Source organism: Salvelinus sp. IW2-2015, linkage group LG15, assembly GCF_002910315.2.
Source record: "Salvelinus sp. IW2-2015 linkage group LG15, ASM291031v2, whole genome shotgun sequence".
NCBI classification, from domain to species: domain Eukaryota; kingdom Metazoa; phylum Chordata; class Actinopteri; order Salmoniformes; family Salmonidae; genus Salvelinus; species Salvelinus sp. IW2-2015.
The window spans coordinates 46,915,718-46,933,999 of NC_036855.1; the positions used below are offsets into that span (position 1 = coordinate 46,915,718).

General features: G+C 40.3%; 1 protein-coding gene across 3 annotated transcripts in view; it reads left to right on the forward strand.

The window, feature by feature from the left end:
- The first annotated feature begins 2,018 nt into the window (after nucleotides 1-2,018).
- The window catches only part of LOC111973879 (cytoskeleton-associated protein 5), a 93,459-nt gene continuing 77,195 nt past the window's right edge, over nucleotides 2,019-18,282 (forward strand). For 2 of the 3 annotated variants that reach the window (XM_024001320.1, XM_024001322.1), the window contains exons 1-11: nucleotides 2,110-2,219; nucleotides 4,392-4,492; nucleotides 4,690-4,880; nucleotides 5,316-5,522; nucleotides 5,765-5,936; nucleotides 6,797-7,030; nucleotides 14,762-14,875; nucleotides 14,963-15,067; nucleotides 15,211-15,300; nucleotides 15,919-16,083; nucleotides 17,350-17,478. In XM_024001320.1, coding sequence (XP_023857088.1) covers nucleotides 4,436-4,492; nucleotides 4,690-4,880; nucleotides 5,316-5,522; nucleotides 5,765-5,936; nucleotides 6,797-7,030; nucleotides 14,762-14,875; nucleotides 14,963-15,067; nucleotides 15,211-15,300; nucleotides 15,919-16,083; nucleotides 17,350-17,478 — 1,464 coding nt within the window. In that variant the 5' untranslated portion in view covers nucleotides 2,110-2,219; nucleotides 4,392-4,435. Of the gene's footprint in view, nucleotides 2,081-2,109; nucleotides 2,220-4,391; nucleotides 4,493-4,689; nucleotides 4,881-5,315; nucleotides 5,523-5,764; nucleotides 5,937-6,796; nucleotides 7,031-14,761; nucleotides 14,876-14,962; nucleotides 15,068-15,210; nucleotides 15,301-15,918; nucleotides 16,084-17,349; nucleotides 17,479-18,282 lie in introns of those variants that run through there. The other variant, XM_024001321.1, reaches the window with a different exon arrangement.

The window sequence follows — 18,282 nt, forward strand, 5'->3', positions numbered from 1 at the left end:
GCGTACTATTGTTTGTACAGATGAACGTGGTACCTTCAGGCATTTGGAAATTGCTCCCAAGAATGAACCAGACTTGCGGAGGTCTACAATTTTTTTTTTGATGTCAAGCAAAGAGGGACTAAGTTTGAAGGTAGTCCTTGAAATACATCCACAGGTACACCTCCAATTGACTCAAATTATTTCTATTAGCCTATCAGAAGCTTCTAAAGCCTTGACATAATTTTTCTGGAATTTTCCAAGCTGTTTAAAGGCACAGTGAACTTAGTGTATGTAAACTTCTGACCCACTGGAATTGTGAATAAGTGAAATAATCTGTCTGTAATCAATTGTTGGAAAACTTACTTGTGTCATGCACAAAGTATATGTCCTAACCGACTTGCCAAAACTATAATTTGTTAACAAGAAATTTGTGGAGTGGTTGAAAAACGAGTTTTAATGACTCCAATCCAAGTGTATGTAAACTTCCTTCCGACTTCAACTGTATACACGACTTGCATCCTTGGCACAATAAAGTTATTATATTCTACTCAGTCCATAGGCTTCATTCATGCCATTCAGACTTGAAGTCGATACAACAACTATGATAGCTGAGGTTCATAGATAGGTTCTGAACTAATATTCATACCCAACGTTTTAGAGTCCATACACAGATCGGCTACATACTGTAGCTAGCTGCACATCCATAGGCATACAGTTATTTTTATCCTCCACTACACAATAAGCAAATAAACAGTTAGCTAGCTATGTTACTTCAGCTGCATTGCATGGCAAAATAAGAAAGGCAAGCTTACACAATTGTACATTCAATTTGCAGTAAATGCTTTAGCTATCTAGATTCTTTACATCCACTGTTTCACAAGACGACAGCCTGGTTTGCTGGTTTTCTCAGGCGTCCCTAAAACATTAAACAGCACGAATTCCAATTTCATACTCATATCATAACACTAGTTAGCTAGCTGGCTAATGTTAGCTAGTCAGCTAACTTGCTAAATAGCAATTTTCGTAAATTACCTTCATGACAAAAAAGTATGCACAATCTCTACATTAACATATTCCTCTCAATTGTATTTTTTTTGCTTGATTCGTTATGACGTTATAATTACTTACATTTGCTTCCACCATAATATTTTGTCAGCCATCTTTGCGAAGAAAGTCACCAGCAACGGATGGCTTGCGTCACATTCATCATTGGAACCACTCGATTTGATTGATCATATAAAAACCTTGGGACCCAAATGCATAATGAGTGCTCTAACTCCCCCTTGCGGTGGTCTGGAGCAATGAAGCCATAACGCTGGGTACCTCTAAGTCCCGGGGTATAAGATCACAACTTTTAAAGGAGAAACCACTGTAGTATTGGGGAAAGTACTGGAATGTTTTAATTGTAGGGGTGCCCATGGAGCTGGAGATCAGCAATGTCCCGTGCGAGAGAGGCAGGTTGAGGTTTCCAGGGTTAGAGTAGTGCAGAAGTTGTCATATGCTGAGGCAGTGAAGAAAGTAGAGGAAGATGGGTTAAGGGGGAGGAGTGGTGAGAGTAGTAGAGTGGTGAGAGTAGAGACATACCAGTAGAGAGGGATAGGCCAAAAAGTGATATAAGTTGCAGTAAGATTGGATTTTTAGCATTTGTAGCAATGGTTATCAATTGTACTGCATGGATGGATCTGAAGTCTCAGAAAATTGAGGTTGTGGTGGCAGCTGCAGAGAGGTATTTGGGTGTGCGAGACTTGACATCAGAAGAGTTACAGGGTGATGGCATGAGGTAGAGTAAATACATTTAATTAGTGGAGTAGGGTGGTGTTCATTTTATTTTATATAATTTTGATATGAGTGAGTGTAGTGTTAGATGGTAGGGCATTTATTTTGTACATTGTACAAATGTCAGAAAGGGAGTTGTACTCCAGTCTTAGTAGGTGTCGGTAATGCAACAAATTGGATGCCAACCGCCTTTAAATCTCATAGAAGAAGAAGTACACGGGGCAATAAATAACGTGAGCCAGTTGCACAGACCCGCATAAAAGCGCGTTTAAATCAACCAATAATCGAGCGCGTTCCACGTTTGCACTTTCACAACCAATCACGGGTAAGCTTTGTGAAACTGACATTTTCAAATTAGATATTTTGTCTGCACTGTGGTGGTGTCGAGCAGAGAAATAATATTTCCCCCCCCCATTGCCTTTCATTTCGGAAAAGATTAGCTACATATTGCAGAGACGAGTGAGGTAAGATTGGCATTGCTTGAATTAACGTCCCTAGTTTTAGGTTGGTGTTTCATTATGCGTTTAACTAGCCTGGTAAAGTCGAGTCGATAGTTTACGTTAGCTAACAGTAGCTAGGTTATAAGACCAGCTGTGAAGTGTCGTAATGTTACAATACACAACTTGCGAGCTAGCACTACTGCTGCCTAACGTTAGTTGGTTACCTAAGGTAATTAGTTACCTAACTAACGTTACGTTAGATAACAGCAGCACAGTTACCGTTCACTAAAGTTCTGAACGCCGGTGTTGTACCGAAAATCTCCCCCCGTCAGAACCCCCACCCCACCCTTTCGCGTTCTTCATTGCTTCGTCTTGCTTGCTAGTTGAGATTTCTGCTCTTAACTCCGCTGTCAGTTTAGCCTACATTTCACTGATCTTAGAAAGCGTTTTTGTCGGTTTGGCCAATTGTTTCAAGTGTATGTGGCGGTTCTAGCTTGCCGCTGACCATGTCGCCCGTACCTAAATCGAACACTGATTTTTGTATGCATCTATAAATAAATCTCTCCCATTACTTATTCGACTAGTATTTTTGAAAGTGTAAGGATAAAAATGCAGCCATAGTAATGAAATGTGTATTGCTTGCCAACATGTTACTCCCTCTATGTTTTAATATAACACACATACATTAATTATTCATTTCGTTTGCCTATTATGACGTGAAGTTTGCTCTATATAAAGTATTTGACTGATGTGTGCCACGAAGTATTTGACTCTAGCCACAAAATTAAGGAAATAGGAGGAGGGGGGGGATAATTCTGGCAGGGGTGGAGATTTTCGGCACAACACCAAGGTCCTCTACTCTGACAAGTATTCCTCTGAATTACTAGATACGACCTCTGTTTAATCTTATCTAGTCAGTATTGTAAATTAGGCTATGTTTATTGAGCAGGGCAATTCCGTTGGCAACTTTTATTAAGCAGGGCAAACCCGTTGGCAACTTTTATTAAGCAGGGCAAACCCGTTGGCAACTTTTATTAAGCAGGGCAAACCCGTTGGCAGTTTTTATTAAGCAATCAAACCTGTTGGCAATTTATAGCAGGGCAAACCGGTTTTGGTGATTTTTACATATCAAAATGAATCAATCGCAGCACGTCTTGTCATTCATCTCTTTTTTGCCAGATCAAGTACAATGCCATTGGAAATTACTCTGCACATACATTGCATTTGGAAAGTTTACAGACTCCTTGACTTTTTCAAAATGTTTACTTTACAGTCTTATCCTAAAATTGATTTGAAATAATTCCCCCCTTCAATCTAAACACACTATCCCATAATGACAAAGCAAAAACAGGTTCAGAAAATTTTACAAATGCACTCAAGAACATTCCGAGACTTGTCCCGAAGCCAGACAACGCAGGAGTGGCTGTGTTCTTAGGGTCATTGTCCTGTTAAAAGGTGAACCTTTGCCCCATTCTGAAGTCCTGAGCGCTCTGGAGCAGGTTTTCATAAGGATCTCTTTACTTAGCTCCATTCATCTTTGCCTCTATCCTGACTAGTCTCCCAGTCCCTGTCGCAGAAAAGCATGCTTCACAATTTGTCTCGTTCACTTTAGCTTGTAAATGTCCACACTCACCGAAAATTACATTCGGTAGCTACTAACTCTGCTTGTATTATGAGCTGTGTTTGCCGGTCTTTGCATTTAGTTTGTCAACATTTATCTAAGCTTGTTAACATTTAGCTAAGTGTGATAGTTATTTTCACACTTCTTTTTTTGCATTGTGGTAATAGCCCCTATGGGCTTTTCCTTAGTGCCCCCTTGTGATATGCTGGTAATACTGTAAATCCTGGGATGCGAGAAGGATGGTATAACAACGTGAAAATCTGCTTACCACCCAAGCCTACTTTAAACATTAATTTACAATGGCGTTGTACTTAATCAGGTAACTGCTGAATGACTCAAAATGTGATTTGACTTTGATCTACCAGAAATCATCAAAACGGATTTGCCCTGTCTACAACTGTTGGCCAGTGTTGGAATCTGGCTTGTTTTTGTCAAATGACAAAATGCATGTAAACTAGTCTGTCTTCATACTAGCTGTCAGAGAAATTAATATTTCTGACTAACTATTCTAGCTAAGACCCTTACAATTTTTTGTTGTTGCAATGAATATGAGCAAGTGTTCTCCTTTCCAACAGTATCAACTAGGTTATCATTTTGAAGTGAATCCACACAAATCATCATGGGAGACGACAGTGACTGGATGAAGTTGCCAGTCGATCAGAAATGTGAACACAAGGTGACTCATCAGTTATTCTTCGGCATATTCTGCTCCTTTATGGTCCCTTTTGTGATACAGGTTGAAGGTTGGATTTCAGTTGGTTGTGGGTAATGCACCTTAAAAGCAAATTCACAACATTAGCTTGGCTTTATAGCTAACGTTACTCTAGCACCGTTCCACTTTTAACCCCTTATTGGCCCTTCTTGCTGTCCCAGGTATGGAAAGCCAGGCTGAATGGGTATGAAGAGGCCCTGAAGCTCTTCCAGAGGATTGATGATAAGAGTCCAGAATGGGCCAAGTACCAGGGAATCATCAAGAAGTTTGTGACGGACTCAAACTCAGTGGCCCAGCTCAAAGGACTGGAGGCTGTTCTGGCTTATGTAGAGAATGCACACGTGGCTTCTAGGTAAGGGGATGGAAAAATACTAAGTATTGTGTAGGACTAGATTATTATGAATTAATCATACAGAAATATCAACTCCACTTTCAACAACTCCAACGAAATTGCCTGTCTATGGTGTGGGAAGCGCTGACTCGCTGCCCTTTTCTATTATCAAGACATCTGCTGGTTACTAACTGGTTTATCTGTCGACTAGAACTCATGACTAAAGAGGCTTAATGCATAGCTTTTATTTTTACCCATAAGACTAGGAGTAAAATGTCCCTTGGGACCAATATTCTACTCGGAGATGTTTTGTAGATACGGCCCAGGGAGTCTTTCCTGACCAACTAGGCCTATGACCTGGATTATTTCCTACTGGTCAGGTAGAACTCCTGGATCCTAGTTCTTGTGAAATAGATTGACTATTTTTGTTTTAACTTATCTATTGTTGCTCTACAGGACGGTGGGTGAGGTGTTGTCAGGTGTGGTGTGTAAGGTTTTCAACCAGCCTAAGGCGCGGGCCAAAGAGCTGGCCTCAGACATCTGCCTCATGTACATAGAGATTGAGAAAGCCGACATTGTACAGGAGGAGCTCATCAAAGGATTAGAGAACAAGAACCCTAAAGTAGTCGTCGCTTGTGTGGAGACCATACGCAGGACACTCTGGTGAGACGCAGTAGAGAATGAATGTGTTCTTCTCCCTTATCCTGGATAAGCACTAAATACTGGTACTTTTAAATACTGGTGATGATTGAGGAGACGTGACATGTTGGATCTTTTACCAAAGACTACACACACCCATTTTTGGGATTAAGACCTGGTTATGTTTTGCATGTACCACCTGCTTTGATTAAATGTAACTCAAAACAACAATGAAACTTCATGAATGTGCTTGTCTGCTTCCTTAGTGAATTTGGATCGAAGACTGTGACCCTAAAGCCCATAGTTAAAGTGTTGCCAAAGCTGTTTGAGTCCAGAGAAAAGGCAGTCCGAGATGAGGCCAAACTGCTGGCTGTGGAGGTCTACAGGTGGATCAGGGACTCACTACGACCTTCTCTTCAAAACATCAACTCTGTACAGGTGAGGGTTAAGGGTTGATCCAAACATGGTATTTCATCATTACCTGAATGAGAAGAGCGGATCAGCGTTGTTGCTGTGCATTGGAAAGCCTTCCATGAAGATGTCTTTGAACAGTGTTTTGGACAGATTCTCCCAGGAGATCTTTGCTGTGGTGCAGGCTTTCCCTAACTCAGCCCTGGGGCCCCTCCTAGGTGCATGTAATGTTTTTTGCTATAGCACTACACGTCTAATTCAAATAATCAAAGCTTGTTGGAGAGTTGGTTGTTTGAATAAGCTGTGTAGTGCTAGGGCAAAAAACAAAATGTGCACTGGGGGGGAGGGTCAGGTTGTTAAAAGCTGCTGTGTGTATATGTATGTAATCTGACCAAATTCACATAGAAATGTAGTTATAGATCTGCCATTTGAATTGAAAGCAAGTCTAAGAAACTGTAGATCTGTTCTGTGTACTTTCTGTTTCCCGTTCTTAAGTATCGTTTTTGCTTCATACTTTCGTTATTGTATACCAGCTGAAAATACAATATTTTTGATTATAGAAAAGAGATTTCACAGCGGTTTAGATGGTACAATGATTCTCTACACAATGACTGCTTGTATTGTCACAAACTGAAATTAGGCAAACTTAGTATTTTAGCAACCAGGAAGTAGTGTGATTTATGCGTATTGCACTTTTTTTTATGGGTTTTCGTCTTGGTTACTCACTATGCTGGGGAATTCAGACTGTGCAAGGCCCTTTTGCTTTTGACAAACTTGATAATTCTTGTGGGTGGTGTCTTTATAAAAGAGCCTTTTTTTGTAAACAAGCATAGACCACTCTGCCTGTGTATATCTAAGCCAGTGTCTCTCTCCCCGTATGTCCCCAGTTGAAGGAGCTGGAGGAGGAGTGGGTGAAGGTGCCGTCGTCGGCCCCCAGACAAAGTCGTTTCCTACGCTCCCAGCAGGACCTGAGGGCCAAGTTCGAGGAACAGCAGGCCGTGGCAGGGTCCGACGGAGACTGTGAGGACGTAGCAGACTCTGCTCCTCAGGTGGACCCCTATGAGCTTCAGGACCCAGTGGAGATCCTCTCCAAACTGCCCAAAGACTTCTACGTGAAGATTGTAAGCACACACCTTACTGAGCATGGCTGTTATTTGGGCGGTATCCAGATTCTCATATCGTCATACCGTCCTTCTCATCCTGGCATTTATGGTTTTATTGGTTTAGTACACATGGGTGCGCCAATGCACTACACTAGAATATACACAGCGTAGTCATTTGCTAATACAACACCTTCAAGTAAGCATTTTACATCACATCCATTTCTGAGGTGGCTTTTTTCCATCTTTCATGAGTGCTAGGATTAGCTTTATTCATACGGCAGTGGATAACTCAACATAATTACCTCCTGAAAGTATGCTAGCCATTTACTTATATGAAGGTCAAGTGGTGGCAACCAGCGCTGAGAGTTTATTTATATATTTTTTTGGCAGGAGTCAACCCAGCCAGCCAAACTTTTCGCTCTTTCTCATTCAGCTGCATACCTGTATCATCATTATGCAACAGCATAATTGGTTCTAGGGGTACAGTCACGTCCGAGAGAATATACAACACTTTCCTCCAATTTATAATCCTCAGGACAATCCCATAGCATATATTTGTATATGCCAAGTGAATTGAGGTTACAGGGGTCACAGTATGGGCTTTGAGCCTGTTTTGCATGAAATAATTTTGCTGATTTAAAAAATAATGAAAAGATCTGTTTTAGGCTAAGGCTCTAACATAACAATGTGGAGAAAGTCTAGGGGTCTGAATACTTTCTGAAGGCTGTGTGTATTTAGAAGAATGTCATCTGCATATACAGTGGTTCTTACTTTAAAAGTTTTGACTTTATGCCACAACCATTTTTGGGAGATGGTGGCAGATAGTGTGGCGCAATGACATAATTTACCACAATCACAAGGGGGAGTTAGAAAGCTGATCTATCGGTAGTCTAAACTGGCACAAATTTACTGTCTTTTTGTGTTTTCAGTCAGTTGCTCTTCTCTGGCACTAATGCCCTGAGAGTACAATGGGGGAGTTACACTTGACACGGAATGACAGTCCAGCGAGGATTTGTCAGCATAGAACTGCGTGACTCATTTATGGGGATATGATATGAGGAAGATTTAATCAGTATAGGAGAAGCAATTACATTCTGATGTTGTGCTATAGGCTTTAGCGACAATGAATAACGTTGGGGATACATAGGAATGGATTTGAGTGTATGCCATTCGTAGAAACCATCGCACCAGGGTTAGCATAACACACAAAACATATCGATAAAATTATTTACCAAACCAAATTTCTCCAAGTCCACAAAGTCCTGTCAAAAGCCTTCTCAGCTTCTAGAGACAGCACACTGTGTCCTGCTGTTTTGTTTTAATGTATTACATGCATTAATCAACTGACATTGTCAACTGCAAGGTGGTGTTTCATACAACCTGACTGGTCCATTTGAATCAACTTTTCCATCCGTAACGCCAATACAAGATATCGGATGATAATTTGCACAATCTGTGATCTTTCCCTTTGGCAGTAGAGGGCTCCCGAGTGGCGCAGCGATCTAAGACTGCATCTCAGTGCAAGAGGTGTCCCTGGTTTGAATCCAGGCTGTATCAGATCCGTCTGTGGTTGGGAGTCCCATAGGGCGACGCATATTTGGCACAGCGTTAGCCGGGGTAGGCCGTCATTGTAAATAATAATTTGCTCTTAACTGACTTTCCAATTAAATAAATAGAGATTAATGCAGAGTTGGTATGCTCACGATAATTTTTTTGTCAATGGCCGACTCCAATAATACCGTTCCTAAAATGTAGTAACACTTCAGGTGGAATGCCATTCGTCCCAAGTGACTTACCCTTTTAATTTTTTTTATTTTACCCCTTTCAGTGCTGACTCCAGTTCTTCTGAGAGCTTGGCTCAGATCCGCAGATTGCTTCTTACACAATACGGACAAATCAAGATTATGTTAAAACTGCTTGCATTTGTCTAGTTCCAACTGGATAGAAGATTTGTAAAATCACTGAAATGTTGCATTAATTTCCTGTGGAACTGAAAGTAAGCCTGTTGACAGGGTCTATAGAAGTACAAGATTCACTTTGTTTAAATTAAGGCTAGAAGCCTGCTTGGTATGCTCCCATTTAAAATAATAGTTCTACCTTCCTCTATGCATGAACTCAGCTCTCCTCTTTTTAAATCATTCAGTTCCAGTTTAACCACCTTCAAATCATTGACAATATTTTAGTAATTCCTTCAGGATCTTTTCAAGTGATTAAACATTTTTCTCCAATAACTTGATTCTGTGATTCCTGGCTTTGAGGTGAGGCGCCAAATATTATGTAGTCTCTGATAAACCCTTTAGTAGCCGTCCATGTAAACCTTGGGTCCTCAACAGAGTCCTTGATTATTTATTTTTTAATAATTCAACTATTTTGGCTTGAAATTCAGCCACAAACGATTCGTTTTGGGGAAGGGTTGTATTAAAACGCAAATGTTTTATTCACCTTAAAGCTCACATCGACTTGGGTAACCAGGGGATTATGATCTTAGAGTCACAGGCAATATTTCTATTGGCGTGAAGCACATACGCTTGAATAGAAAACTCTACAGTCAATTCTACAGTATGATTTTGTGTTATGCAGGAAAAATATGCCCGGATTTAATGTCCGTATTCTAAACTCGCCACTCATCAGCGATATTGAGATGTTCCGTCATTGCATTCAACGCTAATGATGCTGATTGTTGGGCATGTGAAAACGTTTGCATGGATCTATCAAGCTTATGAATGCAGTTTTCGATCTCATCTGCCCTTATGACCAATTCGCACTCAGTGTTAACAATTCTTTGGTAAGCCCAGGGGAAAAGCTGTCCTCAAACAGCAGGTGCATAGATGGACACATGCTACTTTCTTGCCCTATATAGACGTGCAAATGTAAGCTAAGCGGCCTGAAGTGTCCTTGCCAGTCTTTTTGTTAACTAAAGTTAAATTCCTTTTAATAAAAATAACTGCGCCTTTGGACTTAGAGGCTCCACTCGTCGAAGCAGCAACTTTACACACCTTATCCTGTAAGTGAGTGATATCTTCTACTCGCAAATGACATTCCTGGGTAAAGGCATTAAGCAAACATTTAGTTCTCTTTATTTTCACATTCAAACCAGACTTTCAGGCATAGGAGACAGCTTAACCTTTGTCAAAAACAAACCTGACAATTACAGGTTGAACTAAGTGGTTCAGATTTGCCTTCGATAAGCAGTGACATGTAACTCTGTTTCTGAGAAATGTAACATCCACGTAACTTAGGTCTCCAGAACTGGGGCCTAAATTAAAGGCCATATAACCAAGCGAAATTAAACTTGTGAAGCTTTGCAGCCAAACTTGAAAACAAAACTGGCTACAGTGGTTTAGGGAAATGGATACACAATGAGGTGATAAACATTAATCGCACCAAAAGCTAGCAATATCAACCCCCTACTAATCACGTTCCAACTTCAACATGCCTCCATTTCAGTATCGTTGAAACATTAGGTAGCCCGATTTGCTACAAATCCATGAGTTCTAACAGTGAACCATTTTTTTATTTTTATAGTCCAATACTAAATTATGAAATCCAATAGTCAACCGGTTGAACCAGCCTCCACTAGTGAGCTAATATTAAGCATTATCTCCAACCGTGAAAGAAAGCATCCTACACCATTTTTGGGGTGCTGGTACTCAAAGTTCTTGTCCAAAACAAAGATAATAGTTGCGTAGTCAAACGTTTGCTTCATCTTTACCTCCCAGTTGCTCCCGTTTCATGGGGGGTGTAGACCTGTCGCTGGGCGGACTTCTCTGAAATTCCTGCCTCTTTTGCCGAGATGGAGAGCTGCTCACTGTTGAAAGTAAGTCACAGGGTGGCGGGATAGATCAGAAAAGAGGGTTTGCCCTGCAACGTATGGTTTTCCTGACATTTTGGATAGGGGCATTCTTTCTTGCTTCACTCGTTCCTTGTAGAATAGCATTGCCATCTTGGTGTCTGAGAATCTATAAGACCATGGTCTGGGGGTTGTCCTTTGCATTTTGAATCGAAGTAGTTCCAAGTGATGGAATCCATTTGGGAAGGATTTCTTGCGGGAAAGCAATTGCATCACCTCCCTCCCGGTCTGTAGCAATCCCAGTGACCATCACGATATTATGTCTGTCTTGATCCTCAAGCGATGTCATTTTGAACCGCATCGTCTCAATTTCCAGAGTGCAGAGGTTCACATCCCTTTTTAAGCCCCTTGACACAGTCTGAATGTGTTTCACCTTTTCTATTAGCGCTCAAACTGATCCCATGTGGGTGTCTAACTTTTTTCTTGCAAGGTAGCAACTTGTTCCCTCACTCCTTGAATTGCTGCACCAATAGCACATGTAACCACCGCCTCATCTGGTCTTGTTCAGCTAAACCTAGCATCAGTGTCAACTTCAGTTTTCTGGCGTTTAGTTGCCATTTTGGTGTGCAAACCAATGTTTCTTGACCCTAGACTTTTCCACTGACATTTAAACTAGAAAGTATAAAAAGTTGACGTAAACCTGAATAGAATGAGGAATTGTCGGCAGGAGCTTCAGTCTTCTGACCGTTTGTAGGTCATGTGAGCTGGTGTACATGCTGTTTGTGGAGTCTTGAGTCGCTAGGGCAAAAGGCCTGCTTGCTCTGATCGTAGAAGATGGTGGAGGAGCAGATGGGCTGACAGGCGAAAAAAAACAAAGACATCAAGATGCAGAATTCATCCAAAGGGCGTTGACCTCTCAAACGCGGCAGAAAGCCAACGCAATATGATGCCCCATCTTATTAATTCAGCCACTTACTTGGATAACTAGCAAGTTAAATTTAGGTTCTTATTCTGCTTATCGCGCAGGGAAAAAATATAACTCATATCTTGCTGCGTTGTGTAAACCGCAGGTCTAAAATACTTTATGTAATTTGTGCTTAGCATCAGAATTTTGTGCTGGTTGCACTTTTTCACTCGGATAAGAATTTTTGGTGTAGCCAGTCTACTTTTCTCTTGTAAATGTTAAATTAACTTTAAGGAAATGTAGCTGACTACTTTCTTTCTATGATAAACAGAAATATGATGGAAACGCATTGTTTTTGCAAAAGGACCTTGCGTGCTCATTTTACTTGTGGCTGCTGGCCAAATAGTTGTACTTCCGTTGTCATCTGATGAAATTCAGCTGTTTTTCTGCCTAATGTGTTGTGCTAATATATTTTCTGTGAAGGGGAAACTGTAGTTGCATGTCCCTGATCACTATTGATGCAAAAACCACGTGGCTTTCAATGTAAAATGCGACCCCTGGTCTCTACATAGCTGGACTCACCTGCTCCTGCTTTCTCCCGTTGTGCTATTTACAAACATACGTGATTGTAAGTTTCATAATGTGACTGGTAAAGTGATGAACGCAGTCTGCTTCATCTAACAWATTGCAAAATTTGACTGCAGGTATTTAAAGTAGGTACAAAATATGACTTTTTAGTTAACTTCTAGTTGCACACAATCCCGGATCCGGGAGCACCCTCATCAGTAAAAAAGCTGACTAGCATAGCCTAGCATAGCGCCACAAGTAAATACTAGCATCTAAATATCATGAAATCACAAGTCCAAGACACCAGATGAAAGATACACATCTTGTGAATCCAGCCATCATTTCTGATTTTTAAAATGTGTGTTACAGGAACACTATGTATTTCTATTAGCTAACCACGATAGCAAAAGACCCAACTTTTTTTCTCCACCATTTTTTTACTGCATAGGTAGCTATCACAAATTCGACCAAATAAAGATATATAAATAGTCACTAACCAGAAACAACTTCATCAGATGACAGTCTGAACATATTTATTGTATAGCATATGTTTGAAAAAGTTGCATATTTCAGGTATAAATCATAGTTTACATTGCAGCCACCATCACAACTCTCACCAAAGCAACTAGAATAACTACAGAGAGCATGTTGAATTACCTAATACTCATCATAAAACATTTATGAAAAATACAGCGTACAGCAAATGAAAGACAAAGATCTTTGAATCCAGCCAATATTTCAGATCTTTTAAGTGTTTTACAGCGAAAAACACAATTTAGCATTATATTAGCTTACTACAATAGCCAACCACACAGCAGCATTGATTCAGCACGTTAGCGATAGCGAATAAACCAGCAAAAGATAGTAAATTTTTCACTAACCTTCTCAAAACTCTTCAGATGACAGTCCTATAACATCATATTACACAATACATATATTGTTTGTTCGAAAATGTGCCATATTTGCGGCACACAAATCGTTGGTTATACAATTGAGAATAGTAGCCAAGCTGCCAACAAAATGTCGGTCGAGAAATCTTGGGAGAGGCACCTAATCTAATCAATAACTAATCATAAACTTGACTAAAAAATACAGGTTGGACAGCAAATGAAAGACATTGTCTTAATCAACCGCTGTTAGATTTTTAAAATTAACGTTACTACGACATACAGCGTGCGTTAAAGCGAGACCGCACCGAAATTAATGGCGGAATAGTAGTGTAACATTTTTCAACAGAACAACGAATTAACATCATAAATAGTTCTTACTTTTTGATGAGCTTCCATCAGAATCTTGTGCAAGTTGTCCTTTGTCCAGAAGAATCGTTGCTCGGTTGTAGATTGTCGTCTMCAACTTTGGAATTAGCAGCAAACGTTAGCCATGTGACGAAGACGTGTCCAACTCACTATAACGCAGCACAAATGAAATACCGAAAATCGCAATATACTGATATAACTCGGTTTAAATTAACTACATTATGTTTTTAACACCTATATCGAATAAAATCAGAGCCGGATAAATCTAACTCCTATAACGAGAGCTTTTCAGAATGCATTCCTGAGGTCTGTCTTGCGTCATGACGAACGTTGAAAAGAGTGCACCCCCGGTTCCAAGAGCCTTTATACGGCCTCAGATCTACCTAGCAACCCCATTCCAATTCTCACTGCTTACTGACATCTAGGGGAAATCGTATGCAGTGCATGTCGACTCATAGATTACATGCAAATTAATAAACTGACCCTGGAACAGAGTGCCCGATTTCAGATTTCTCACTTCCTGACAGGAAGTTTGCTGCAACTTGAGTTCTGTTTTACTCAGATATAATTCAAACGGTTTTAGAAACTAGAGAGTGTTTTCTATCCAATAGTAATAATAATATGCATATTGTATGAGCAAGAATTGAGTACGAGGCAGTTTCATTTGGGAACGAATTTTTACAAAGTGAAAACAGCGCCCCCCTATTGAGAAAAGGTAACTTCAAATAGTTTTGACTGTTGGAAAATCCATCCCGTGGCTATTTTTCCAAATATTCCCAAGGCGCAATGGCCCTGTCCGGATTCCCATACTTGTGGCCTAAATAGTAGGGCAAAATGTTTGCCAGGATGGCGTACGCATTTTGGCTTTTCATCTAATATGAAATCACTCCATGCTCTTGAGGAACCAAATCTTCTTTTGACAACCGCTGATAATCAGATAGAGACGGGCTGTATCAAAATGAATGAATAACGGGACACGCAATAGTGCATTTAGGTGACATATTTGCAGTATGGGTGAGCCTAGTATGTTATTTGTTGCGTACTGCATAAATGTTTACGAAACCGTACATTGTCAATAATGTAGTAGCGAGACAGATTTTGGGCATGGCCTGTCTTCACAAAATCACATCTTTCCTGCGCAAAGCTTACACAAACTAAAGCTGTGGAGCCGATACTCAATTTGTCATTGTCGTGTATTGGGTCTGTGACCGAGTCTCCCTCTGTCACTGTAGGAGGCAAAGAAATGGCAGGAGAGGAAAGAGGCCCTGGAGGCCTTGGCGATGCTGGCTAAACACCCCAAACTGGATAATGGCGACTATGGAGATGTGGTTCGAGCACTCAAAAGGGTAGGCAACTCTAAGTGAGTGAAGTTGCAGTATGTATACAGTGCACTGACTACCCACTTAAACTCTCAATTGTTTGTCTATTTGTAGGTCATTGGTAAAGACACCAATGTCATTCTGGTGTCGCTAGCTGCAAAATGCCTGGCTGGATTGGCCTTCGGTCTCAGGAAGAACTTTGGGACGTATGCAGGCAATGTAAGTTCTCCCTTTAGACGGTTACTGAGAAACTAGAGATGCTTAAGATATTGCTTTACTGTGTAAGACTCTTCACCGGAAACGGTTTGTTAATCTCCAATTTTGACAGATTTGGTTATTTTAAAATGTTTATTTTCCTCAAGGTGGTGCCAACTATTTTGGACAAATTTAAGGAGAAGAAACCTGCTGTGGTCCAGTCCCTGCAAGAGGCAATCGATGCAGTCTTCCTGACGGTGAGTAGGAAGATTATTCCAACTGATTATCCTTTTGGTTCATAGCTTACTATGCACTTTAAATCTGTGRCAATGCTGTGTGAGCCTGTGTTATTGAAGGATCTGCACCAGTATCTCTTGGGCCATAGATCTCAACACAAAGTATAGTTGACTGTTATGTGAAATCTGTTTATGTAGCTGGTCTCTCCGGTCCTTTGTATAGGCCTTGTGCTAATCAAGTTATTTTTTTCCTTTCTATAGTTGTCATTTGAGAAGCAGATGTATGCTAGTCTAGATGGTCAATGCATGTGATTATCTGTGGGCATGTACACCGATTACAGCATTTCCTTCACTTAGAATTTACTCCAGCTTTTTAATGTGGAGGGATGTTTAATTTGTCAAATGTAATTAACTCCATTAGAGGAGCAAATTCAACCTTGATCTATTTTCATTGGTAAGAGTTAAGCTATTTGCTTTTTGCATGGGTCTGAAGTTAGCCAAATGTCATTTGTGTGATTTCCAAGATGACAGACAAGCCAGCATATCTTTCATATCACTTTACCTACAAATTGTTTAAGGGTAAAACAAAAAAAGTGAAATAGAAAAACAGGGTAATGGTCTGATTTTTGTTCTCTTCAGACCACTCTCCAGAACCTGAGCGAGGACATGCTGGCTGTGATGGACAACAAGAACCCGTCCATCAAGCAGCAGGCCTCTCTGTTCCTGACCAGGTGTATCCATCTTTCGACTCCTTCCACCCTGCCCAAGAGCCTGCTCAAACCCCTCTGTGCTGCCCTGCTCAAGGTTGGTCTCACCCATCCTGTAGGTCTATAACTGTACATGTCCATTGGGGGAAAATATTATGTGAACATGCAATGTTCAGAGTTAAATTTCACAAATGTTCAGAAAATAAAGGAATATAAGGTTATTGTTTGATCGGGTGAAGTATTATACACCCCCAACATAGGGCTGGGCAATATGGCCAAAATATCATATGTATTTTATGTTTTGAATAATACAAYTTCTAAATTTGCTTTGAGAAGTTTGTGACCCTCGGGTGGCAACACATGAATTCAATGGTCTTTCTCCATTCTGATTGTTTTATACTGTTCAACTTCAACCCAAAATAATTGATCAATTCCTGRACTCATTTGAGAATTTCCACATTGCTATGTAGGGCTGCATGATATGGGCGAACAATCTAGGCCTTATTTTTAGCCAAACACTTCACTGAACTGTTGTAATCATGGAAACAGAATGATTTTTCTATAGTTAGAACATAGTAGTGGGGACTTTGAATACAGTGTTTTGACATGACAATGAAAAATGCTAGGGAGAAGTTATTGTAACAGGGTACGAACCTGTGTTTCCTAGGGGACCCTATAATCTTTGGCTACATTGAAAGTTTTCTCTTAGCTACTTCATGTAGCTAACATATTCATGCTTTGCGTAGTCCTCCTTGTTTTTATAAGATACTCTTGCACAAACATGCAGATTTAGGTCTACAGCATCGCAGAAGTTTAAATGCTGTATAGCTAATAACAATTGCTCTGACTCAGCTAGCAAATAAACGTACTAATTAGCATTAGCGGCTAACACAATTTTGGTCAAACTTGCTAAGGAAAGACATACTAGCAGTTTGCAAATATAAGAGCTAATAGTATAATTACTGACCACTAGTGGATTTATATTAAGAAGAAAAGTGAAAAGCATTGTCAACAATGTTGCATGTGCTGCATTGACCATGCACACTGAATGCAAGTGTCATGTTTACGGCACAACAAATGCACTCCTTGAGGGGCGGGGCTAGGTCTGTGGAAAACGGCATGTTTAGAGTGAGCGGAGCAAGATGACTCAATGAGCGAAGTAAACTATAAAAATGGACGTTACACACGGCGTATCCCATTAAACAAACCAAACATTTAAATACCGTTATAGAAGGTAAAGTGTAAACCCAATTCCGGTATATTGTAAAATACGGTATACTGCCCAGCCCTACCCCACAATTATTTCTATAAATCCCCATTTGAATATGGCTCTATGACATTGTGGGTTGTTTCTTCATGGCAGCAAGTGAATGACCCTGCTCCAGAGGTGAGAGATGCTGCGATCAAGGCTCTAGGCACGGCCATGAAGGTGGCGGGAGAGAAAGCTGTTAACCCCTTCCTAGCAGACCTCGACAAACTCAAGGTTGACAAGGTGAGGTGTATGTGTGTACATACATACAGTTGAAGTCAGAAGTTTACCTTATCCAAATACATTTAAACTCAGTTTTTCACAATTCCGGACATTTAATCCGTGTAAAAATTCTCTGTTTTAGGACAGTTAGGATCACCACTATTTTAAGAATGTGAAATGTCAGAATAATAGTAGAGAAATATTTATTTCAGCTTTTATTTCTTTCATCTCATTCCCAGTGGGTCAGAAGTTTACATACTCAATTAGTATTTGGTAGCATTGGCTTTAAATTGTTTAACTTGGGTCAAACGTTTCGGGTAGCCTTCCACAAGCTTCACACTAAGTTGGGTGAATTTTGGCCCATTCCTCCTGACAGAGCTGGTGTAACTGAGTCAGGTTTGCAGAACTCCTTGCTCACACACGCTTTTTCAGTTCTGCCCACAAATGTTCTATAGGATTGAAGTCAGGGCTTTGTGACGGCCACTCCAATATCTTGACTTTGTTGTCCTTAAGCCATTTTGCCACAACTTTGGAAGTAGTTGCCCTAACTGACCTAAGACAGGGCATTTTTACTAGGATTAAATGTCCGGAATTGTGAAAAACTGAGTTTAAATGTATTTGACTAAGGTGTATGTAAACATCCGACTTCAACTGTATATTAGCCATTTGTATAGGCACCTGTATGTATGGTGCCTTTAGAAGTTATTCAGATGACTGTTTCCACATTTTGTTATGTTACAGCCGTGTTCTTAAATAGTTTTTTTTCTCAAACTACACAATACAAAGAATGTAGAAGAATACAAAGAAATTAAATATGAAATAGCA